Raw genomic sequence first — 26076 nt, forward strand, 5'->3', positions numbered from 1 at the left:
ACATCTATACCAGTAATTTAAATGAGCTTGAGACTTTTGTTTGGCCGGGACACCATCACTGTCCTGTAGCACTGCTCCAGCACCTCCCATTTCCTTCCTCCAACACAGGAGATGGGAACTTCTTACAGGGAACAGTCCCTGGCCCACACTAACTTCCTAACCCTAAGTAAGCTTCCTAATGCCCAGGAATTAATTATTTGTAAGTGCTAATTGTCATGAGCTGAAGGCATACCAGAGGCTGCTCTAACAGTTTAGAGGCTCCCACATCGCCGGGGAATATTCCCTGGCACCAGTGTAGATGTAAACAAACAAGATATTGATTTAGCATGTAACAAAATGTTGACAGGCTTTGGAGAAATTCTGTAGGAAAAGCTGCTATGAAAGTTTGAAAAGCCATATGTTCTCATACACAGTATGTTCATGTGTTTGTGCCAAAGGAGTTCAGTCTCCCAGTCCAGCCCTACTCCAAATGAAGACCTAATCTTTTGAAAAAAAATCTGTCAATCAGCTGTTAAGATTCATGTAGGCAGATCATATTTCTAAATCAAATCTATATTTATGGATCATCTGGGAAGCAAAGGAGAATTCCTGAGTTAGAACACCAGCTCTGCAGAGGTTTTGTCCATCATAGACTCATGATTTTTTAAAAATCCACTAAGTACCCGTCAGTGCCTGGCAAAATCCATGTTATGCAGTATTTCCTATGAATGCTTTTTCTCACTGTTTCTTTTTGTGTTCTGCTTTCTCCTTAAGGAGAGACTCTTTCTCTTACCTCTTTTCATCCTGGCTTTAGGGATTCTCTTTTAAAAATCAGTGCTCAGCAGATGCTTCCATTGTCTCATATAGGTTCCTTTTCAGGTGTATTACTCTCTATCGTATCTGATCGTCTGTGGAACATTGTGTGGTTCAGGCTTCTACACCATCAGCCCAAGATTAAATATTTAACTTTCTTTCACTTAGAGTATTGTAAAGAAAATGATGCACAATGAACATTACAAAGCATTCTCATGTTTTCTCCACTTTACTCACAAGGTTCTTTCTCTCCTTGACCATTACTGTCTCTTCATTGCCACAGTCAGTTCATTTATCTTCTATTGTGACCATATCTTACCTTCTCCCACTTTACTCACTGACAGTACCTCCTGATAAATTTCTATTTAACTTCCCAGGATAGAGGTTACACAGCATCAGTCCCAAACACTAACTGAGAATGTCAGAAAAGTGAAAACTTAAGCGTAGATATATATCCAAAGGCTTATCTTGCTCAATTATTTGGACAGGATTCTTTATCAAGGAGAAATGGCTGGAGGGGGAAAGTTGATAGGACTCCAGACTAAGAAAAGTGGGAGATTTAATAACAATGAAGAGCATAATGCACAAAAATTCAGGAAGACTTGGACACAAGACTGGCAAGGAAGCAGCTTTTTTTTGGAATACTGCTTCACCTCAACTCATACAGATAAGACATAGTTAAGGTTTACTTTAATTTCATTCCTGGAGATACAGGTCCAGTGATATGATTGGTGTTTGAATCTGTTTTAGCTCAGCAAATCTACATACTTCCTAAAGTATTGCAACAAAAGAGTAAATAGTGCAAACATATTCTCCAAGATCTAGGGGGTGATGTTCATCATTTAAAGTGTTTCTGTCCAATAGCCTGTAACGTGGGGCTTCTCTTGTGGATGAAATAGCAAGATTTTATTGAATCAGCAACTAGCACTTTTTCACAATTCCCTCAAACTATGTTTTCCTATTTGAGGGCAGATAATTTACTTTCACAGATCCAGAATGGCTGGGTTTCATTGGCAATACCTGAGTACAGGAAGACCCTCTCAAGATTATAGCATCCATAACAGCTTCAAAGGGAATCACAGAGGTAACCCAAAGTTACTGAAATACTCCTGAAGTATTTCAGGACTCTCAAATGCATTATTTAGATTATCCTTAAGTAACTCACTAAGCAGGACAAGTGTTGTTGGGGAAGATGAAACAGGAAAGCCTTATAAATATGATTGCCTGACAAAAGATTTTGGGACTATGAAAACTACAGGCAACATCGAAATGAAAGCCACTTTTGAAATACCAAGTCTTAGTTACTGAACAACTGGAAAACAATGGTATGGCCGACTGAAGGTAATCCCCTCTTGATTGAACAATACCCTCTGCTTGCAGGCAGGTCCAAGGGTCAGAGCAGACCCTACTAGCTCAGCAGAAGGGGTCCAAAGAGTAGTTTTTAGAAGTTAAGATGTAACACTCTATGGTAATATAAGAACTCTTATAGGCTGTATGTAAATGCTATAGGATTTGTATCTTGTATTAGATTGGTTAGTGACAATTAGAATATTCAGTACAGAAGATGATTTATTGTATTGTAACCAGGACTTCAGACACTCTTACTACTTCTTCTTCACTCTCTTTGCTCTTACACTCTCTCTCTCTCTCTCTTACCCGCTTACTCTCTTGCTCTCTTGGGCCTGCTCTGAGCTGAGTCTGGCAGCTCTGAGCAGTGCCCCTATACCCACGCCCTTTGCAATAAACCGCATGTTCAAAGATCAGCCTACAGAGATCTCTCGTCTCCGTCCGTCCGAACCCACCAGAGTCCCTACAAGTGTGTATGTGTGTCTGTGTGCGCAGGTGCAAATACAAACTGAGAGAATGGAGGCTGAGGCACAGAGAAAGCTCAAAGACCAGGCCAACTTTTAGCTTTAAATATCTTAAATAGTACTTGGAGCATTTGTAAGACAGAAAGTAATCTCAAAGCAGGCAGATAAAATACAAGTTGTTTTCTGACTTTTAAAATGGGAAACAAAACTATGATGATTTTCTTTTCACTATTATAAGCTGTTAAAATCACCTAGGTTAGGTTAAATGACCTAGAGCCACCCACAACTAGTCTTAGGAACATATTTCTTATTCAGGCTCAGAAATGTTCCTACATATTAAGATGTCAGAGATCATAGTTATTAAAGCACTGGCTGCTTTCCATAATAATCAAGACCCTTGGCCACTGTAGTAGAGACGACACTAATACCATGTTTTTCAGACATGTTTCTCCTAGAAAACTGTGATTATCTCTCTGCAGCACAAGACTGTGCCCTATCAAATCACAGTGTGAAAATTAGTTATTGAAGTCTGTATGCAAACAAGAAATACAATGAAATTCTGTTTCGACTCTCAATAGTCTTCCCAAATCCACAGGTATTTAATGTGCTCAGCATTTTTAAACTATAGTAACCATTTATCACTGATACTTTCTGTTCAAATGCTTTTGTTTAATGCTTACACAACTCAAGTTTATAGAATCAAAGCCTTGCCTGAGTGAGCGTTGACATCCTCACCACCAGTGCTCTCTGCACTTCTCAATTTATCACACTTCCTGTTAGCAGCTATGAGTTTTCAAATTTACAAACACATGCAAAGCACAGGAGTTACTTAAACCCATATCACTGTTTAAACACAGTAATTTAACATATCCTCACAAATAATGGAATTGCTTCAGGTTTGGCAAGACATTTCAGGATTTTTCCTACATTCTTTTGCTAAGAAAAGGAACAGATTAAGTCATCTTCACAGAATCACAGAATATTCTGTGTTGGAAGGGACCCACAAGGACCATTGAGTCCAACTGTCAAATGTATTATTAAAGCTTCAACTTTCATTTTTGCTCCTAAGACAGTCAGGAAAGCTAGAGTATAACAGCAATTTCAGACCATCAGGGAGGGGAGCATGGCTGGTTGAGCATCTGTGGAAGATGATGCAGCAGTCTTGCCATAGCCAGAAAGCTTTTGTGCACAGAACAGCACGAAGGAAAGCACATTTTTAAGAAGCAACAGAGAACCTGGTATCCTTGATCAAACATCTCCAATGACCCTAATGGCCTGAGCAAATAGTATTCATTCCAGCCCAGCCCATAGGTCAGAGCATTTTGTGCAGAGCATTCCTTAGATGCTGGTACCCCAGAATGATCCCAGAGGGTTGTGTTTTGCTGCTCTAACAACTCCACACTTTACCAGCATAAAATCCAATTACTCAGTTTTGGGGTATGTAAGCCAGTTTTGGTTGTCCAGTTAGATGATGCTTTCTATTGCTGTTATTTCTAAAAACAGCAAATGAGGAACCATAAAACAAACAAAAAATCCTTTTACCAAGGTCATCAAGGATATAGGGTGGTAGAAAGGGAGTGCACAACGCGGTATGTGTACAGACAGGGATTTTATTTTTTGAGTGCTCCCAGACCTCCACAGTGCAAGGGAATTAAGGAGCTCAGCGTTTTGCATTAACAGGCCCTAAAAAGATTAAATGATTGCCAGCAAGAATAGTAATTACTCTGACTTACAAATTTACATACTTCACAGATGTGGAAAGGATCTGAGAGAACAAAGGCCTTGCAGAAATGGTGAAAATACTGAGTGACCATTTTCTGTCTTAGAGTCACCTTTCCTCCTGTCCCCACTCTGCATTTGTATAAATATTATGTATTCATAGCTAGAAAAATCCATAGTCTGGGGTGGAAAAAATAAGAGCAATTCTAACACAATGCCTATATAAAAACGAGATTTAATGAAGTGCCTACAGTGGATTTATTTCCTGATGTTCTTCTGCGGTAATAAACCCACATCCCTTGACACACTTGGAACCGAAAAGTGAAACCGGGAAATTTCTTGGCTGCCATCTACTGTTCAAAATTTTCCTGTATCTCACAGAAGAATAAAAACAAACCAAACCAAAGAACAGTCACTGACACCTTCAGGCTGTCTTCTTTTCTTTACTATTCTTGCTAAAACCAATGTTTTTGGACTGCTTTTACAGACCAGTATATTTTCTGTAAGGATTTCTATATATGCTCACCTTTCAATCAGTATCAAGAATGAGAAACACAAAAGCTTGTAAACTTATTGACACACTGTTTAAGGGAAGAACACTGTAGTATATTTAGTGTTTCAGTGAAAGACTGTTAAGGATGTTTCTACTAATTCACTAGAGAGCACTGGAGTATGATTTCACTATGCAGCAGTAAGTCAGCAGTAGAACAGAGACTAAAAAGCAATGTGCAAGAAAGCTGTCTGCATTCCTGTTTCTCAAGGCTCTGTGTCTCTATCAGGGCAAGCCCCACAATATATTTGTTTCTCTCCCTCTCTTATTTTGAGAGCTATCTAGATCTCTTTGTCCTTTATGACTCCTCTGCCTCATCTCCTGCCTACTCATTCACCTGCTTTGCCAGGTTTAAAAAACCTCATTTCTAAGATCCCAACTCAGAAGTTCACAGGACTATATATATTACATATATAAACATGCACACGTATATAGCATAATGAAGCTGACCACATCCTTCTAGTCTCTAGCGGACAACCTGCTCCCACTCACAAAAAGGTATCAGATGGTGAAACAGTTTTTCAAGGATGGTTATAGAGTATGACAACTTCAAATACAACACATTAAAAAATTGAACCTTTGCAGAAGATACTAACAGATGATCAACTAATAACTTCAGCTTTCACAATGTCTTTACTCTTTAGTTTCCTTTAGTATTAATCAAAGTTTGGTGTGCACTGCTGGAAAAGTAATCCTGGCTAGAGAATCAGCATACTACCAGTCTGAAAGGTACAATACTCAGCGGCAGAGGAATGCAAGCAGGTCAGGACTCATACTGTAACAAACAGAAAAAAATGAAAAAGAAAGCAAAGAAATTAAACAGAAGAAAACCCCCCACCCTGAGCACAATAAAAAGTAAGCAGCTGGCAGAAGTGCATTATGGTTCATGCACACCAGGTCATTTTGATCATTTGTGGTCAGGGATGTAATTATCTCTGTCGTGCATTTCCAGAGAGGGAATGTGGAGGAACTTGGTACTTCAACCCACCTGGTTTGAAATGGGGTAAAGAGTGGACTCCAGGCCACGTATCTTCATTTGGTGTTCCAAGCACCTGTACACAAAAAAATTTAAAAAAACACATTGCTTTAATGGAAAAGACTTAACAAGTCATAGCACTGTAGAAAGCACAATCTAAACATCAAATACGCTTCTTAATTGGAGGATAGGGAGAAGGAGAAGGTACAAAAGGTTAAATGACTACAACAGTTCCAAGGTACCAGTGGAGTCAGTAAACCAGATGGGAGTGCTGTGCTCCTGTCACGCTGCCTATTTAACCAATGGATGTTAAACCTACTTTCCATTGACAAGTATCAAGCTATCTGAGAGCACTGGTGTTACAGAGGGTAGATCATTTAGCTCAGAAATAACTTCAATCCCTATAAACTTAAATAAGATAAACAGATAACAAATAGATGCCAGGATATGAGATTTACACAGATGGTGAAGAGGATGATCAAGAGTGTGGCATGAACAAGAATGCACAGCAAACAGTTGTTATTCTAAAGTGTACATAAAATTAGTAAATTCTTAGGAGAGATGAATTTTATTGACTTGTGCATTACGTTTTGTTTCTATTCACTTCAACTGTCCTCCTTGTAATGTAGGTCAGACCAACTTACAGCAGTAAAGTATTTACACTTCTCATATGCATCTTATAGTCTCTGCATGCCTGAAAAGTTCACTCTCCAAGTCCTTGGCACAAATAGTAGTTAAATTGAGACAACTGCTATAAGTAGTTCTCCCAAATCTGCTTTTGCTTCATAACACATAACTGTCAAGACTTGCTTTAAGTAAAGTCAAGAGGAACACTTAAATTAACAGCTCTAGAATTACATTTCTGAATGAACTGTGGAATTTGATATTTCACTAGCAGGATCTTTCTTTTCAAAAATTTACACTCGATTTCTAACATGCATGCAAATGCTAGGGACTCTTGAATATTTGTTATAAGTTCAGGCCCTGGAATAAAAGGTTGATATTCTAAAGTAAAAGTAATTCACATTAGTCTGGTGCTTGTTTTGCATTGTCATCAATGTAAGAAAGCCCCTCCCAGCCCTGCCCCTATCTGCACTGCAGATCATCTGAATAAATCTTTTGGAGCTGCATATCTTGAGTCCCTGTGATGTTCTGTGCTCACTTACATCAGCATGAAGCAAGCCCAAAGTTAGTGTGAAAATCTTTAGTCCAAAAAATGTGAAAAACAACATCTACTCCAAACCATTTGGAACTGAAGAGATTTATTTTAATTGTGACTGCTTCAAAATACATGCAAATTAGGAGCATTAAAGGAAGGACACCACTCTAGAATACTTGTTTCGTTTCTTAAGCTATGAAAACATTTGTTCATGGTGATAAATTCAAGGTGAAAAAAAATCTTAGAAGCAAGACTGGCAAGGTAAAACAAAAATATTTTTCTTCAACTCCGCCAGAAATTTATTTAATTAAATTTAGAAATAAGCTTAGAAACTTGAGGCAAAAGTAAGTGACCTCTAAAATAGATAGAGTTTTTTTACTATGAGGTTTGCTTTATAAGGCCTCAAATTTGTTTAGCAGTTAACAATATGTTACAATGTGTTTCTAATCTAAGAATATTAATACAAAGATATTTTTCTCCACAATCAAATACAACAGGCAAATGGTCCAACTTGGATGCAGTAAGATCAGTAGCAGGTGAAAACAGCATCAAGGTGACAAAGGTGACAGTATCAGTGCAACTAGAGAGTATACGTTCACATATTTATTTTGATGTGCAAATTTACCGATTTTATTCGTAAATATTGTTTGTAGCACATTGTTTCCTGTCCTTGTGATATGTCTTAATTGGCACTTAAAAAAGATAAACCTGGCCCTGCAAGCCTGATTCATCACAACACCCGTGTTCATCTCATTATTGCTATTAGAGAGAGCACAATTCTGTCATTAAACGTTGAGGAAGTTCGGAGACACCGTTGACCCTATGTCACAAAATCAATTTGCAAATAACTTCCACTTACCTTCTGCATTAATCAAGCTCCTGTTGCCAAGCACCTCCCAGACCAGGAGAGGGAGCCCGTGGATCAAAAACAGAGATTCTTGCATCAATTTAAATTTAGAAATACGGTTCTCAACTTCGCAACCCCTCTTAGTGAATAAAAGGAATATGCTCTTATTAAATAAGATATATTGGTTATGAATATTTTTTCTGAATATTAAAAGAAATAGCCACATTCCTCTAAAAGTATGTTCTTATTTGCCTTTTATTTTAGATGAGACAGAGGCAGCTAAGGAACTGTACAGATGAAAATTAAAACCAGCTAACAAAATATGTAATTTTCACTTTTTAAAGGAACCATAATTGACTCACTACTTCTTGTTTCACTAGTTTTCCAATCCATTTCTTTAATAATATTCTAGTACATCTGCTGCCACAGTGTCTATGAGCCAGCTACAAGCAAGTTCTGTGCATTGGAGCACTCAAACCACCTACAATATTTATACCTCCTCTCAAGAGTAGCAGTCAGGCTGAAAACAACTGTAGGTTTCCTGTCATCTAAATGCCAACCATTTTTAAGGTAGAGGCACTTGGTAAGGATCCTTCAGGCAAGGATCCAAACACTTTATTTTAATTCATGGTACAAACGCTGTAAAGATCATCCTTCTTCCACACAATTTTAGCATACCCAATACAGAAATTCACAATATGTGACAACCAAAAAACAAGGAGAAGAGGGCAACAGTGAAACAACTGTGGTTTTGGATAAGATGAAGCAGTCACTGCTCACAGGTAAGTCAACATAAAGAGATTTGTAAACATCACCTTGTAAGTGATTCTCCTAAGCAGCAACCAATCCCATTTTGATGTGTGGGATTAAGCAATCCAAAACAAGGAGTTTTGACACCTGCTATAAACAAAGCAAAGTGGAGTTCACATAACACTACAGTGGAGAAGAATCTGCCTTGCTTTGCAACTTACAAGAGAAAATTAAGGCACCAACATGGAAAAGGGAACTGGAGAGAAAGGGAGAACTCAACAGTCTTCTGGTTTTACTGGAACACACTGTCACTTAGCAGTGAAGACTGATTACCCAGACCCAGACAACAGCTGAACACCAGGAGCTGTTATTGTACAGGTGACCTCCTAGCCCCAACTTTCATGGTCCACCACTTCTCATCCCAAGCATGCCACCTGGAGTTCTGCCTCCTCTATATTATCACACTTTTTCTTTCCATTTCATGTTCCAAAACCATAAAAATAGCCGCTGCTGTCATGGCAATCAAGGCCCAGCTTAATACTGGAAACAACCTTTTATTTAGCATGGAGAATTATTTGAAAAAATAAGACTAACTTGTTTGCTTTCTCTACTGATAATTTGTTTCACAGCAAGGTAAGTATTCAGCTTTCATGGTTTAATATCCTATTTTCTTTAAATTGAATTACTAATTACAAGAATAATCTACAATTCTCAAATTTGGAATGATTTTCATGTTTTCCAGGCACCAGGGTGGTAATAGTTTCTGCAAAGAGAACTCAAAAATCTACTGGGGTTCTGCTGTTCCACACTGCAGACAACACTCTGGGCTCTTTTATTCTCTGACAAGGGAGATAAAATGATGTACTCACTTGAAACTTGCTATTAAAAATTGGGATCAGATTCTAAATTCATTTGTAGGGTGCAAAGTCAATTTATATAAAAATAACAGATTTTAGATACATCAGGGTACTGAGGGTCAAATACCTATACTGCCAGTTGATATCATGAGGGTTTGGCAAAAAGCTATAAAAAGAGAACCCGCGGTACAAGTCTCCATACACAAGCATGATGTAGAAGGATTTCCTAGGAAATGCAACAAAAATGCATCAAGAGCTACTGCATTGCCTTACTTTTTTAATACAAGAAAAATTTTGGGGTTAGCATCTGGTTTTGCAAAGATTCATCATTCCCTGGTGTAGAAGGGAATAATTAGTTTACAGTGAGCTTTGCACCACTCTACGAACACAATTAGTCATGTTGTCCTGTGTTCTGCTTCAATTGCAAAAACATCCCACGTTACTGCCATGTATTAGACGAGCAGCAGTGCAAATCTTTCCTACCAGTTCTTTCCCAATTGCTGGCATAACTAATAAAGAAAAGCATTTCCCTTTACAGGACAAGTTTTGAATATATAAAGCTGCATATAACTGATATAACACTTTAACCCTTGTTAGAGCTGATGATCCTCAAGAAAGGCGACAGTTTGGACTTCAACAAGACAAAGACCCTGCAGCCTGTGGTATTATTCAGAGCAGAATGAAAGACAAGACCAGAATGCAAATGAGCTGCCTTTCCTTAGACAAGAATTATGGAAATCAGGCCAAGTAATATGCAGAATTTTAAAATTTTTTAATGTTAAGTCAACTTGGTGAACAAAGAAAGTTTAGTAAAAAAAAATTGTCAGGAGAATGCATTTTTTTCCTTTAAAAAAAGAGGGGTTTGTTGAAAAATGCTCTGCAATTTTAAATGGGAAAAGTTGTAAGCTGGATGCAAAAATTTTTTCTTATTTTATTTTTCCTTTTAAGGATATTCAAGATTTCTTTTCCAGTCTTCCTTTTTGTTGGATAAAACATACTGCATTTAGTGAATCCTTGGCTGTGATGTACCATGAGAGACTACAGCTGTTTGAGGAACTGAACTTAATCAAAAGAGAAAGAGAATAAGCATTGCAGACCCATTTCCAAATCAGCAATCTCTTTCTGTTGCACGAGATTTGGATGTTTCAGGTGTTTGGTTTTTCAACAAAAATCTGCTCTATTCTTCCAAAACATATATATCGAATGAAGTTTTCAACTTAGTCAAAAGCCTACGTGTTCTTTTCTGCTTCATTAGAGGAAAGTACATTACTGCTGTAGATTTGGCTCTTGAGAAGCAGTGTGAGTTCCATGGTTTTTCTACAGCAGCTCCATCACTCTCAGAGCCACCTCTGAACACGGAGTTTCTGCTCTGGAAGATGGGAAGCTTATGTGATCTTTCCTCTCACAGTCTGTCCTGGTGCTAAGCCATTTCTCCAGATGATCCACCTACAGCCACATTCCCCTCCTGTGGAGTAGAGTCAGGTATTTCTGAACCGCACCTTTCATAATCTGGGAAAGTTCTGTATTATGACCTGATAATGTCAGCCAGCACAAAGTGCATGTAGCAGTGAAGACCAAAGGATGAACTTCATCCTTCAACTTAGCATTTGGTTTTAGTATAACAGGTTAGAAAAAAAATTCAGCAACAATTTGTGTATTATGCGTGCTGACTCAGAGCCTGCTGACTGACAACTGCAGTGAGGCCTCCTTTGACTCCCTGCTGGGCACAATGGTGACAGCTGAGTGTCAACTTTAATATCCCAAAGACAGAGTCAGAAATGGAATTGCCTCGATACCAGTCATTTCGTTCATTTCTTCACATCAGGAGTTTAGAGGTTTGCTTTCGCAGCTCAGTTTCCATAAGGGCCTGTAAATCTATTAATTTGTGTAATGCACTTACAGGTTTGTTAAGATTGGGGCTGAACACATTTTACCCTTGGGAATGTTGTGGAAGTTCCAGGGTTCACAGTTGCAGTGAAAAAGTCACCTCATTTTTCAGTAAAAAAACAATGTCTATCAGCTAAGATGGCAACAATATATTTGTTTGTATTCATGAAGAGTAAAGACCACGTGCCTATTCATTGTCCTTGAGATTTAGAATATTGAAGCCTTACTTCATTAAATGAATGGCAAAAATTATATATAGCTCCTAAACCAGGAATCCATGCCAATTCAAAGTTAAAGCAACTGAACTAAGGTTGTGTAATCTAGGCAGTCTCTTCCCATGTGGAAAGCAATAAAGGCCTTGTTCAGAACCTGAAAACCATATATTAGTAAAAATTATTTTTCTTACATAGCAAACTTTCTGTGTTTTTTTCAGTCAGCTGTCATCAAAATATCCCGTCATTCCCACGCTGGTAAGAAATGAAATACCAGTGAAATAGATTAAGCATACAGAAAATGTAATGCAACAGATTAAACATACAGAACACATAATTTGTATGATTCCTCTTCAGAACAGAAGTGTTTAACAAGAACACATAATTCTTTACAGACAAAATAAGACTTACAAATTCTTATTCTCAATTTTATGCGTAAAACAGGTGGTAATTTTTTTTCCTTATGTGTAAATGCTACCAAAGTCATGAAAAAATCCTTGCAATGACAATACATGGCAAAAGGAAAAAGAAATTTAACAGCCACCATTTTATATGCACAATGGTAATGTGCAAAAGAATATTTTTAATGTGATCTGCTTTCATTCAGGAAATTAAATCAGAATTACGGATTTAAGAGAAAACAAGGCTGGTTAGGAAAAAAGTGATCAGAGTATTTATTTTGCAAGTTATTTTGTGAATGACCTAAGAATGTTCTTAACCAAAAAAAAGAAAAAAGGAAGGTATTAAATTCTTTCAAGGGTCTTAGGAAATACCTGCTACACAGATGACAGGGTTGGGACACAACAGCAACACAAAAAGAATGGGCCTCCTCACCAACCCCATAAACTTGTTCTTGCTGTACAGAAAACGACTCTTTTTTTGAAAAAATGGAAGTTATTGAGGCTTATTCTTTAAGGTGAAAAAAGAAGCAGCAAGAACAGATGAGGCTCAACAAAAGCCCTACTCAGGCGTCAGGCAGAGTGTCATCATTCCATTATATGTGGGTAATAGAACCACTTTGAGCACAAGAAGTGATTTATGATGAAGCTGTCTTCTAAAACCTTGAGGTAATGTGCCAGAATGGATGAAGGAAGCAAAACATTCCCACAAAATTTTAATAACACACATTCATAAAAAAAAAAAAAAATCAAGCTCAACTAATATTTGTGCTTTAGCTCTGTCAAGGATGAAAAATGAGGTACTTGAAACAGTAGAGGGCCCAACTGTTCTTAACTTCCTTTCCCCACAGAGGCAAAATACAATGAAGTCTTGCCAGGAAACCTTTTTAATATGTGATTTTTTCCAACCTTACTTTGTGTAAATAAACAATATTTTAGTAGCTGTCTGCATTGCAAAGTTAAATTTATCCCAACACTGTTTTGGTACCATTTGCAGCACAAGTAAACTCATCATTCTCTTCATACCCATGGTTGATGCCTTTTCCTGGTCTTAAAATCAAGAGTCATACACGGTTAGAAGGGGAAAAGGGATTTTACTTTGGTATTTATTTTAAGGATCCTTAGGTGCACACGTCCAGGTCATATGCATTGAAATGCACCCCACTGAGTATATGCCCCAAAAGATCTGGTATAACATAGGTTTTACTAATTAGCATACGTATCAAAGATTCCCCAATGAGAGGCTCAAGTGAGCCCCCCTCCCCAAGGAACCTTCCCCTGGATGGTTCTATCTTGGTTTACAGAATGTGTTCTGGAGAGGACCTTGGGGTCTGGGGCACACTGATCCCTAGCTACGAAGCTTCTAAAATGTTTAGTCTCTCAGCTTGACAAACAAGTCCAAGAATGTAGGCAAAAAGCACTAAGAATACAGAAGTTGTAAAAAGGTGTAATAGGGGTATAAAAGAAAAGGCAAAAAATCTTCATGGCATCATGGTAACCACAGCTACCTTTCTGAGGGACCCTGGCAGAGACACCACTGCAACTGTGCCAGCATGGGAAAGACAAGGGGGACTGGAGACTGCCCAAACACAGCTGTCCGCCCTAACGGAGCCAGGCTCTGCCCACTCGCTCTGCACGGGCTGGGAGCGACAGCTGGGAGGAGGAGGAGGAGGAGGAACTGAGCAGGCGCCACCACAGACACGGCACTGCAGAGCATCAGGACAAGATTAAATGAAATCCCCAGCCTTACAGCAAAGCACCATGGGGATTTGACATGCCAGTGTCCTTAAATGCTCAGTCAGGGAAGAGTTCTGTTTATTCCAAAAAGTACCTGCTTAATATTTACTACAATTTGGCAGGGCTCTTTCTGTGATTTGATGAGATGACTTTTAGAAACTGATTCTGTCTGTTATCCAAAATGAATTGGAATGAGTGCAAAACTAGAGTATTTAATTTAAATTTCACTATGAGAAAAAAGCAAGTGTGAAACAACTTGTAGAGGGCTGTGACATCCTCTTCCTACAGGGAGTCAGCCCATTTCATCATAAGGCCCTATTTTAGTAACTTACGACATTCATAAAAGTTCACATGGTGGAAGAAACTGGTTTTTTTTTTATTTAGTGATTCTTACTAAAAAGTTTATATGAGACGAATGCTAAAAAACCCCTAAGAAAAAGGATTTGGCAAACTTACTTTGAAAACCGAGGGGCCTAGGTGTAGAGACATAATCTGCAATTAGCAGCAGAAGGAGAAAAAGTAAACTCCTGACAAAGACTTCACTTTCCCTCAAACCAGTGCAACCATGCAGCAATTTTGACAAATCAAAAACTAGTTAAAAAGTGATGTATACAGTAAAAGGAGATTGTTTAGCTCCAAAGTGGAAAGACGGCTCCTCAGTGAGGGATGCTCCATGCTGAACTGCTAAAAGCAGAACAGACAACCTGTCCTTTCAGCTTTCCCAGCCATCTCTGCTCAGGAGTCTCCTTCCATCAGCAAACAATCCCATAATCAGAATTAAAAAGTTCTGACATTAAACTAGACTTAGTATCTCTAATATCTGCTTTGGAGCTGCAGAAACTATAAAAGAACTCAACAGGATGAAACTGATCCTTAGCAAGAAGAGAAAAGAATTTGAAAGCTTTTGTAGAACTCAAAGCTGTGGATCAGGAAAAGACTGGGAAGAAAATTCATGTAGAAGACAAAAGCTGACCTCAAGAGATTTTTTTCCCCCTCCTCCAAGGAGAAAATTTGGTCTTCTGGTATTGACAGAGTTTGTGAGCTCTCAAGTAAGGTTACAGAGAGGGAATGGTTTCACCAAGGAAGAGACTGGTGTGAATACATGTGAAGAAGCAGCTGCTGCTGATAGCTATGCTGGAAGGTCTCTTCCTTACTGTTTGGGAACAAACAGAATGGTTTTCTTTACTACAAAGACAGCAATTTTCTGCCAGAAGGAGCCCATGGCTCACAAGTCATGCTTGTTTACACATTCTTAAAATCTGCTCTGATTTACTGTGTACACATAGGTATATACTCTGCATTTCACATTTCCTATCCTGTCTAGGTTGCAAAGCCTTTGGAATAACCCACCCAGACAGTCCTCTCCTAAACATGGTCTTTAAAGATTTATTTCTATTTTTTACTGACTTTTTTTCTTTAAACTGAAAAAGAGGAATAAAAATAAAAGCCAAAACCCTGTGGGAGGCTTTTATGAAATGCACTTCCAGAAGCCCTGCCATGCTGGCTCAGCAGCTGGCTCATTTGAATTCCAGGTATGCACTTCACAGGGTTTTTTTGGAAATGCTGGCTTATCGGAAAAGCAATGCTCCCTTTGGATCATAAAGCTGGCTTTATGGTCTTTTTGAAGACCATAAAACTGGCTCAGTTAACACACATGAATTCCTACCTAGTGTCGCAGTGTCCAATCGCATTGGCACAGGCCAAGCTACACCATTGCATCAGGATATTTAAGGGCTTAAAGCTGCCATTCAGCTGGAAAGCCTATTTAAATAATTAACAGAAAAGTATGCATATTCCTATGAATCGTCATAAAAATAGCAAGAAAAACATTTTTATTTAAAATAAGATTATGTTTCTTCACTATGGTGTAATTTAACTACAACTGTTCAAACAAACCAGAACATTTGGGATCACACTGGGATCACAGGGACTGTCCCTGCACCAGGACCTGACCCATTGGTTTTCACAGAAACCAGTCCACGCTTCCCCAGAACAAACCTCCACTCTGAAGCAGTGAATGCACACTGCACTTCTCTGATACTGGAAACATTTTGTCTCTGGCCTGGTGCCCAGTCCCAGCACATCGTGGGAATGATTGTGCCTCGTAATGACAATACACCAGGATTCGCCACTCCTCACACCCAAGGAACAGCACATGCACAGCACAATAGGAGCTCATGACGTGTGGTGCCTACGTGATAGAAATATACTTGGAGAGGAAAGCTGCTGTGCTAGGGCAGATAGAACACTATGGCTGGGCCGACTGAGCTGCCTGAGCTCACTGTCTGGGGAAAAAAAAAAAAAAAAAAAGAGCAGTATCGTAAAAATTCTTTTTCTCACCTAAAAAACCAGGGGAGATAACATACACTGAGACTTATATATGAAGCCTGGTGCTCAGCATCACAAAACAGCATGACAGTAGAATCTGATCAGATCATCCAGAAGTTTGCCGGCTCCTTATTTTGCCAATTAAGGCCTTGATCTTGTAAAAATTTCAATTTTGAATAGATTTGTGCAGCCACATGGAGCTCAGTGTTGCAGCAGGTATTTTATCAAGTTTTTTTAAGCAACAGTCTCCAGAAAATGAAGGCAGCCATTCATACTGACATTTGAAGAATGTGCAGGTTCAGGTGTCACAATATTTCTGAAACAGTGAGGGCATTAATAATGAGCTCCAGTGTAATCGGTATGTCTGATGGATAAGAGTACTCTTCTTGGATGTCTAAATATCCAGCTGATTCCTACACTGAACCTTATCAGAATTCCCAAATCAAATCACTTTTAAAAATCTCTAACCTTATCACTTAAAATCCATTTCAAGCGATACAGTTCGAAGTGTGCCTCCTACAACAAAACACAGCATGATGCTTGGTGTATTCACTCCAAACAGCAGTATTGTGCTGCTACAAAAGAAAAGACTTTTATACTATCCTTCTGAATCATGGGCACTGAACAAGCAAGCAGAATGAAAAATGGAAGTACAGATATATTTTTTTCCTAGAAATGGAGGAAATGTCAGCCTACGTCTGATGGAGAGAAAGCGGCTATAAAAGCAGCCAAGACATTTTAAGTAGGGTCCGTGCAGAATCCCAGGAGTTACACATTCTCATCCAGAGGATGGTAAGATCTGTGGGAAGACTGGCTGAACAGAACCTGTATCCTCCACTGCAGTACAGTCAGCTAACACACCTCACTCAGAGCACTTTGGAAATCTCCAGTGAATTCTTTGCTGAAATATCTACCCATTTTTCTGACTCTTTCTTTTACTTTCCTTGCAAATCCATTAAGAGGAAGGGGTTCGTTGCCCTGACACCATGAGGTACATGCCCAAACATTGAGATCAGAAGTGGGTTTTGAAAGACTACAGAATGCTGAGATGATAAAATTTTCAAAAATTGGAAATTGATTTAACCATTTACTGCTCATTTAGCAGTTGTGGCCTTAACAAGCAGATGGCAGATGGCCTAAGACTTTTCATTTTGCTTATTTAAATGAAGGTGAAAGCTGGTATATCTCAGCTGGAAGAGGCAGTTTTAGTGAACCCTCTTGTTTGTTTTGACATTGGCACACTTGGTAACTTTGTCCATGACTTCTGAGCTATCAAAAGCACCATGCAGGAGAGATTAGGGAGTAGTCATCTCCTGTCTCCAATTAAACTTTAAGCCATCTGCAGGACAGCTGCAGTGGCAGCTCCTGCTCTTGGCAGCATTTACTTTTGGGCAAAAGGGAACTACTTCCCAGGAGCTGCTGGAACTGATCCTCTCTACTCACTGGAGAAGGGAGCTGAGAGGACTGGGCAGCATTTGGAGAACATACTGCCTACAGCTCCAAAATTAATTGAGGGGGCTTGCACTGAAATAATTAGTGATGAAGTGTGAGTAAATGACAGAAAATTCTCAAAAGATTGGAGCTACTTGACACCTAATGTCATTCTCCACTTTTTTTTCAGAAAAAGAAAATAAAAGCAATCCAGAGGGGGAAATGGATAACTAAATAAATAGGATACACAAATAAAAAAAGAAAAAATTTGTACAGATATATGACAATGAGCTTCAGTGCCACTAGTAGTCAATAATGAGGGAGAGGAAGGGAAAGACTGGAGTTACAATTTCTTATCCTCCATCCCCAATACATTAAGGTCCACAGAAATGCATGGCCTGAAATATTGATGACATAAAGGCTGAAAAATGATGGGGCATCAGATACAAGAACAGTAAAATGACAACTTTAACTCTTTAACATGAGCAACTCTGCTGTTACAAGGTGCTTTGGACATAAATTCAAAAGATCTCACTGAAATAGAAGAAAGGGAGATGTTACACCAATGAAACATGGACAATCAACTACACAAGTTATCAGAGAGAAAAATCAACCTCTCAGCACTGTAGGCACAGCTGATCTCTTGGACTATGTGAGGAATGCAGATGAGCAGCCCAATGTTATCATTAAGGTAGTTAAAGGCCATAAAAACAAAAACATGAGAACATTAGCAAGAATAAGATAATATAAAGGAGAAGTGGTAGGAAGCTGCACCAAAAGTACATTTTACTGAAAGTAAATGAAGCCCAATGAAGAGATGACTTTAGTAACAAACAGGTGTTTCACCACCCTCAGTTTTCAGCTACATTCGCTGGTCTGAATTTTTTTTATGGAATAGGGTATTGCAGAGTTTTCATGAAAAGACCAATTAAACAAACAAAAGGTGATTTTTCCTGGCTACAGTTTGAACTACTTTGAACTGCTGAGCAGCTGATAAAGTGATATGATGCAGTGAGGTCAGCAGGACTTCATCCCTACCCCTCCCTTTCCAAGAGGAAGGAGCAATACTAACCCACTCTAGTAAGCTGGCTCAGCAGCACAACAATGTCATTAACCAAATATGTCAATCTTCAGACCAGAGCAGATTATACCAAAATGCACAGGATCTCCAAAATCCAAATTATTAAGGTCTCTTTGTAAGTAATTAGGACATTATGTTTTATGGATCCACACCAAGATGGCACATGAAGGATACTTAAAAGATTGATAAAATCCTTGGCTGCTTTCCCTCTGATTTTCATGAAGGGCCAGTTCAGTGATACAAAATTTATGTACTTTTGTTTCTCTTATAAGAAAAGTACAATTACCAGCTATTGTAAAACAATCACATTCAGGATACACAGATTAAAAATGCAAATATAATATGTTCTAAGATGAAAATGAGTTATAATTCAAATAACACAGTTTTGAAAAAGAGACGTAAATTTAGAATATTTTAAAATGTTTGTGAAAGGAAGTAAGCAGGCATTATTCTAAAATAATACATCTTTCTTTATGATGTAATAAAGTTTAATCCAGTTGAAAGCTTACAAAGTCAACTGTTTTCTCACCTATCAAAAGATACAGAAATCTAGCTGTAATCTTCCAGTGTTTTTAGTAGATGCTAAAAATTTTCTTTGATTTGTCCTCATCAGGGTTATCATATTTATGTGAGAACATACCTACTGCACCATACTACATTCTCTGTTAAGAATTTAGCTTATGCCATTCTGCTCCATCACTGACAGGTTTGAGAGTTTGTACCACAGCTATTTGGGTCCTATTCTTCCCTGAAAAAGCACTGTGAAGAATTCTCACTATGGTCTCACAAAATATATTATTAGCTTTCTGTTATGTACTTGGAAACAGACCTCAGCTGCCAGAAATATTGCTACACAGTGATATACATGCACACTCCAAAGACAAACAGCTAACACAGGACATTTTTCTTCCTGCAACTGACAGCTGGAGAATCCTGTTCTGCTTTAGCCTCCAAGTCACTTTAAATGGAGGGCTCAGAAGACTGGGGAAGGAAGAACCAAAGCACAAGAATAAAACATAATACTGCATACCTCAGAACCTTTTCTGTTTGTTTAACATTCAGACACTTAAGAATACCTACTGCATTAAGATCCTAGTCAGGTAATTCTCCTACTCTCAATATCTTATGAGGCTTTTTTTTTTTTACATTTTCTTATGTGCCAGAATACATTTCATTTCTATAGCCCTTTTTTTTCCCTTTTCCTACTTATCAATACTGATTTTGTCAGCAGGATTTTCTTTTCTCCATGCAAGTCTCATAAGAAATGGCACCACACAAATAGTGGGCACACAGAAATTGTGAGAGACAGCATTGTTATATGTATAATTAAAACTTAACTGAGGTTATACAAAATTTTCAACATATGAAAATTTTATGGCTAAGTTATTCAACCATAGCCATTTAATGAACTAGAAAAGCAGCTGTCCTTCTCAAGGTGTATTAATGTTTGCCCCTTGAACACTTGAAGACTCTTGAAATCACTAAGCTTATATCAAAGTTTACATTTAGCTTATAGAAAGACAATGAGGATCAGCAGCTTGTGTAAATGATAGTTGAAGACAATCTTATGGCAAGTGCTCAGCACCTTGCTAAACTAATACCTGGTCTAGGACACTGATTACGGAAACACTAAAATAGATATTAAAGTCTACCTTTATTCACATTAGGCTTACTGCAAATGGCACCTCAAGCATGGGCTGAAGGGGAAGTTTCCCCCAGACACCATGACAGAAAGAGCCATTTAAAGAGCCATTTACTTTTATCAGTTCTTAGGAGGGCAGAAGAAATCAGCTATTATTTTTGAAGTCTTTTAAAAAACGTGCAGACAGGAAAGACATATCAATCTTATAATTCTCATAACCCATCTCCAAAGTCATCATCTAAAACAGCCTAACATTGATTTTTAGACATTTTCAACCTTAAGGATGTTTCAACTTTTGCTACAGATCATAAACAACAATTTTGGCCACCGAGATGCTATTCAGAAAACTCACTTTTGGCAAGCAATGTGCAATTCAGACATAAGTAAAAGAAGAAAGGGAAAAGATTCAAGTGCAATGAACATTGTTTCTTTACTTATGAAAGAGAAAGCAATGCGACTATTTGATACCTGATCATTTATTATCTTCCCTAGCAAATAAAGCCAGCATACCAGAGTAAGTTGTTTAATGTACCTGTGGTTTTTTATAGTACAATATTATCTTGTAGAAAAAGTTTTTGAATAGCAGATCAACACTTCTGCTCAGAATTGGCTTCAGCTCCATTGGTAATATGCACAAATTGCTTGCAACTGCTTTTCTGTTCAGTGTCACCTGCATGCAAAAATGTTTGCAATTATAGCTCCATAACACATGTGGACACAACCTGCACAGAGAGGGATTTTGCATGGCAAAGAAGTATATTTCTGTGGTGTAAGGGGCCAAGAAGGAAGGTGCCTGCAAAGATGTGAATCAGTGCACTGATTTACACCAGGTACTGATTTGCACAAGCTGAGGCTCAGCATATCTTTTTTTCAATGTATTGCCTGTAAACACCCTCTCAAAGGCTAGTCTGGAAAAGAAACAATGCTTCCTTATAATTATAGCCCATTTCTCATTCAGCAACTGAAATATGGCAGATAAACATTGTGATTCCAAAGAAAACCACAAAGCCATTGTTTTCCACTGAACCATGTCTTAATTTGTTTTCTTTTTCTGATAGCCAATTACTCCTCATGTTTTGCACTACCAAGCTGATAATAAGCCACACTCTTGCAATGCCAGCCCAGCCACGCTCAGGGTTTTGCTCAGAATTAGGAGGCTGGACAGGAACATTTTGCAGGCAGATGACACCTATGTGCATGAGGTTGTGTGACTGGCTGGCCTGAAATCCAGCCAACCCTCAAAACATAAAGATGGGGTTACACATTAATTTACTATTTCCTCTCCATCTCTTCCCTCCTGCTACCAGCTGGTAGTCCCCCTGGCAAGTGTCCATAATACACTGGTGGGTATTTTTATGACTTTAAACATGGATGAACGGGAAGTTGCGTGTCCCAATTTCTAAAAGAAATGTTAACAGTGTGAGATGCATATTTTTTAAAGCCTCCTTTCCTAACACACATAGGCAATACTCCTCTAGAAATTGTCCTACATTTTTACAAGTTTGCTGTTTTTCAATCCTAGGCTGAGTTTGTTTGCCCAGTACCATATGAGTTTAATACCAATGGGCATAAGGCAAAGAACAGCACAGACTACAGGCACTCAGACACGGTGAGGATGGGAGCTCTTCATAAAAAGTAAATGCAAATTAGCATAATTTACCTTGTGCCCGGTTATATGGGGTAAAGTCTACTCATGCAGTGATTAGTCTCATGCACAAAACAATATAGTGCAGTCAGAGAGCAAAAATTGAGCTGAAACTCCATAAAAAGAAATTTTAAAAATTACCAGGATCCTTTACAAAGCATGAACACATAGAAGATTTACTTTGTTTTTTTAAGTTCATTTTAAAGGTTAATTTCTCTCTAACTTGCCTAGTTTAGAATTACTTTCATTTGAAGTTTGGCATAAGACATAAGGCCCAGAGAGAACCCTTGTAAAAGTGGTATCAGTGCAAAACTTGCAGGCAACTACAGTAAAGTACTGAATAGGTGCTAACAACTTCAAAGAGAAGACCCACAGGTAGGGAAGCCTGATATTTATGTAATTAATTTTCAGTGGTGCTGAAAAGAAGTGAAATATTTTGCATGTTGTTGTTATAAAGCAGAGGAGAGGTAGATATATTAGAAGGATTGCCCTATTCTCATTCTAGTTACATACTGTATAATAGAAGACAGAACTCAGCAGTCATGTTTCTACTAAACTAGTTTCAAAAACTCCCCTCATCTTCCTCATGAAGTCATTGGTGGGAAGCAAAAATAAAGATATGGGATGAAAACACAAACTTTGCCCTCTAAGCAAGAGCTACTCATATTACAACAGATTCATCCAACCAGAAGAATAGATGGCAGCATAAACACCATGCCTACACAAAATAAAATTTCAGCTCATGTTCAGCCTCACAATTACATCTATTCCATCAGAGATGAACAACCTGTGTTTCAGAGCCAAAGTATTTACCGAGTGAAAGAAAAACATATTTTAATTAATGAAACAGGAAAAAAAGACCAATAAATTTGACTAAGTACCTGATCACACAGATTAACTTCAAAATCCAATGGTTTAAAGTACTCCTCCCTTGGGTTTAGCATTGCTAGCTTCCCAAAAGATGCTATTAATACAATGTACCAGAAAGCACATTTTCTTTGGGTCCCTAAAAGCGCTGAAAAGGTATTATTTCAGGCTTCAGAGGATGTCAGTGACAGGAAGTAAACCTTCAGATACAGAATCACATGGAGAAAGCTCTGCAGCTTCACAAACACCTGTTAACATCAGTCATGGAGGAAACACTACTAGCCTGCATGACAAGACACTTCATGCCTGTAGTCATATATAAAAGTATGTGCGCATATATATACCTATATAAAATAATATTGCTAGCCCTTTAAAACTTCAATAACAGAAGCAACACTTCCATTCCCACTGAAATTAAGATGTCATTTTTCACAGCTATCTGAAATGGCAAACTCTCATGAGTCTTTGCTGCACAGCTCCATGCAGAAAGTTGGTGTTTCTGGTGTTGCCCTTTGACAGATCAGGCTGCTGGGCTCAACAAATGCATGTTGCTCTCTTTTAATTACTTTTTAGTACTGTGTATTATGGTACCCAACAGAGCAATAGCATCCAATATCAGAGAAGAGTCCTCAGCTTGTTTGATATGTGTGTCAGGAAAGACAGAAGCTTCTGCCTGCAATTTCCCACTCCTGCTGTGACACACCACCTGCAGTGTGATGCTCTGTGGTGGACATGCTTCCCACAACCACGTTTGCAGAGAGAATGCCCATTTACAGACAAACCAGCATTTAAATGCCATTGTCCTGCCTGTGAAGAGAGCTACAAAGTACCAAGAGAACTCTTTGTACATTATTCCTGCAGTGAAATCTAATTTGCAGTGTAGTTGGCACCAAGGCTAAAGTTCAGGCAATGCACAGATTATTCCCTTATCGGGAAGGCTTCACAGCCTGGGAGGAAAATTCACTTTGATAAATTGTGGCTCTCAGAAAGCTCACGTAAAACAGAAAAGAGAAGTACCTTCCCACTTAAAAAAAATATCTCTGCAGAAGAAAAATTTAGCTAACACAAGAAATTCAACTCTGATCTGTTTTGAATCTGTTAAGAACAGCAAGTATAAAAGCACATGCTTATATAAAAATCAGAGCTATAAACAAGGTGCTATCTCCAGTGTGGCATGCACAAGTATACTGCAGGCTGCTCCGTGTAATCGGCTTTAACACTCAACTAATTCATATTGATCATCACCAGATCCAAGGAGCTGTCAATTTTCCATGGTACAGGGCTATCTTGAAGGCATTTGGTGCAGCTTGAACTTCTAGACATAATTAAATTTTATATTTACAATGGCACGTTCTCCTTGATCTGAAAACCTCAAAGTTTGCATACAGAGATATGTATGCTAACAAATGATCAACAGGAATAAACTATTGATAAAGATCTTAGCTACTCCTTATCAGAAGTCAAATGATATTTCCCAATTTTGTGCAGTTTTATTTTGATTCAACAGATTGCTTCACATATTTTTCCTATTCTCATGGTTTTACTGTGCACTTGATCAAAGTTTCATCCTGTCTTGTGCATGTATTACAAGACTAAATAGGAATGCTAAGATTACCACTTCATGTCTTCAGTCCATCAGACTTAGCACCTTGCAACAAAACCCCAAGCTGCTTGTCGCAGAGAATGGCAAAGCAAAACGTTTGCTGGAAATGATGACGACACATCATTAGTTTAATACTTTGAGGCAAGAGACTTGTTAGCTCTTACAGGCTGTAATTACAAAAACCAGCAACAGAGCAAGAGGAAATGGCATCAAGCTGCACCCAAGGAGGTTCAGGCTGGACATCAGGAAGAATTTCTTCACTGAAGTGGTTGTCAAGCACTGCAACTGGCTATCCACGGAGGTGATGGAGTTACCACCCCTGGAAGGGTTCAGGAAGTGACTGGACATGGCATTTAGTGCTATCGTTTAGTTGACAAGATGGTATTCACTCAAAGGTTGGACTCAACCCGAATGATTTTAAGATTAAATTCTATGATACTACACTTTTTTATTTTCTATGATGCATTTCTATCCAGAAAGTAACCCCAGTTTCAATATGCAGGAAAATGCAGGAGCAAAGATGTAATAGTATACTGAATAAACCAAAACACCTCTGCATTAAGGCACTTAATTCACTGTTAAACCTCTTAGAAAAATCAACCTACTTATATGTGTGATTCCCATTTCATTTGGTAAGCACAGTTTTTTTAAAAGAACTTATCAACACTTTTAAGTTTAGGCAGAAAAAAGAATTCATGTTATCAGATTCGAAGTGTGACAATAACAACTTGCAGCTGCTTATTCATCAACATCTGTAAGTGCTGGTCTGATTCTGAGAACAGATCATTTGTATAAACCCTTGCTATTATATTGAGGCCTGTGGTTGTAATAGAACCTGAGTATGCTTATTAAAAACAGCTGCTGTAATAGAAATAGCGAATCAGTGTATATTACCATTTAAACACCCACAAATTGAATCAATAGAAGTCAGGAGAGACAAGCTTAAAGAGAAAAGTTCTTAAACAAAACTGAAAGATCAACCACTGTTCTTAATCTACTATAAACAATCACTTAATTAAGCTGTTATGAAACATAAATAAACATCATTCATAATGAGGAAGAAACATATGCGTTTGTGTGTTGCATCTATTTTTGCTATGTAGATATGTGAAGAAAGCAAGCAGTAGAGATACACAAAAACATTTAGAGAATGTCTCTGACTTCAGCTTGATAATCACTGAAACAATGTACATAAAATGTGTTTTAATTTCATTTACATAATAATGGGGAGTAAACAATAGGAAATCAAACAGCCATTTAAGATTTTTAAATTGTTATTCATGTTAAATTTTATTCACTTTTCTTGGCTACTATTTCTTAAGATTTTTCCACTTTCCTACTACAATGTAACCAATTCCCCAAAAGCTGCTACCTGGCTCCTTACACACTAAGGACATGTAGCTATGACTAGTAACAACAGCAACAGATATTACACAGATTAATATTCCTTTTTGTTGCAAGTTGTGTACAAGGTGTGAACAAAAGGATTACTGAATTAGCATGAAGGTGGACTGCACCTTGCAGCATTTTCAGAAGACAACCCTCTGTTATAAGAAAACCTTCACTGGTGGATATTGAAAACATGAAGGGTAGGAACTCCTTCTGGAAAAGTCTTTCATTGGTTGATCTGTTTCTTTCACAGCTGTGTAAGTGCTCACTGTGTGGGATTAAATCATATTAGTTATCTGGTAAAACAACCTGATTAATTTTGTACTTCAGTGCTATTAACTATCATACTATATATGATTCACTGGAGAATTACTGAATTTAATCCCTCTGTTCAA

The 26076-nt window shown here is 38.1% G+C and overlaps 1 protein-coding gene across 6 annotated transcripts in view; it reads right to left on the reverse strand.

Annotated features, from left to right (window-relative positions):
- The window catches only part of CDK14 (cyclin dependent kinase 14), a 319708-nt gene that overhangs the window by 97005 nt on the left and 196627 nt on the right, over positions 1-26076 (reverse strand). For all 6 annotated transcript variants that reach the window (XM_048305926.1, XM_048305957.1, XM_048305962.1 and 3 more), the window contains one exon: positions 5861-5924. In XM_048305926.1, the coding sequence (XP_048161883.1) occupies positions 5861-5924 (64 nt within the window). The remainder of the gene's footprint in view (positions 1-5860; positions 5925-26076) is intronic.

The sequence above is a fragment of the Corvus hawaiiensis genome, chromosome 1, assembly GCF_020740725.1.
Source record: "Corvus hawaiiensis isolate bCorHaw1 chromosome 1, bCorHaw1.pri.cur, whole genome shotgun sequence".
NCBI classification, from domain to species: domain Eukaryota; kingdom Metazoa; phylum Chordata; class Aves; order Passeriformes; family Corvidae; genus Corvus; species Corvus hawaiiensis.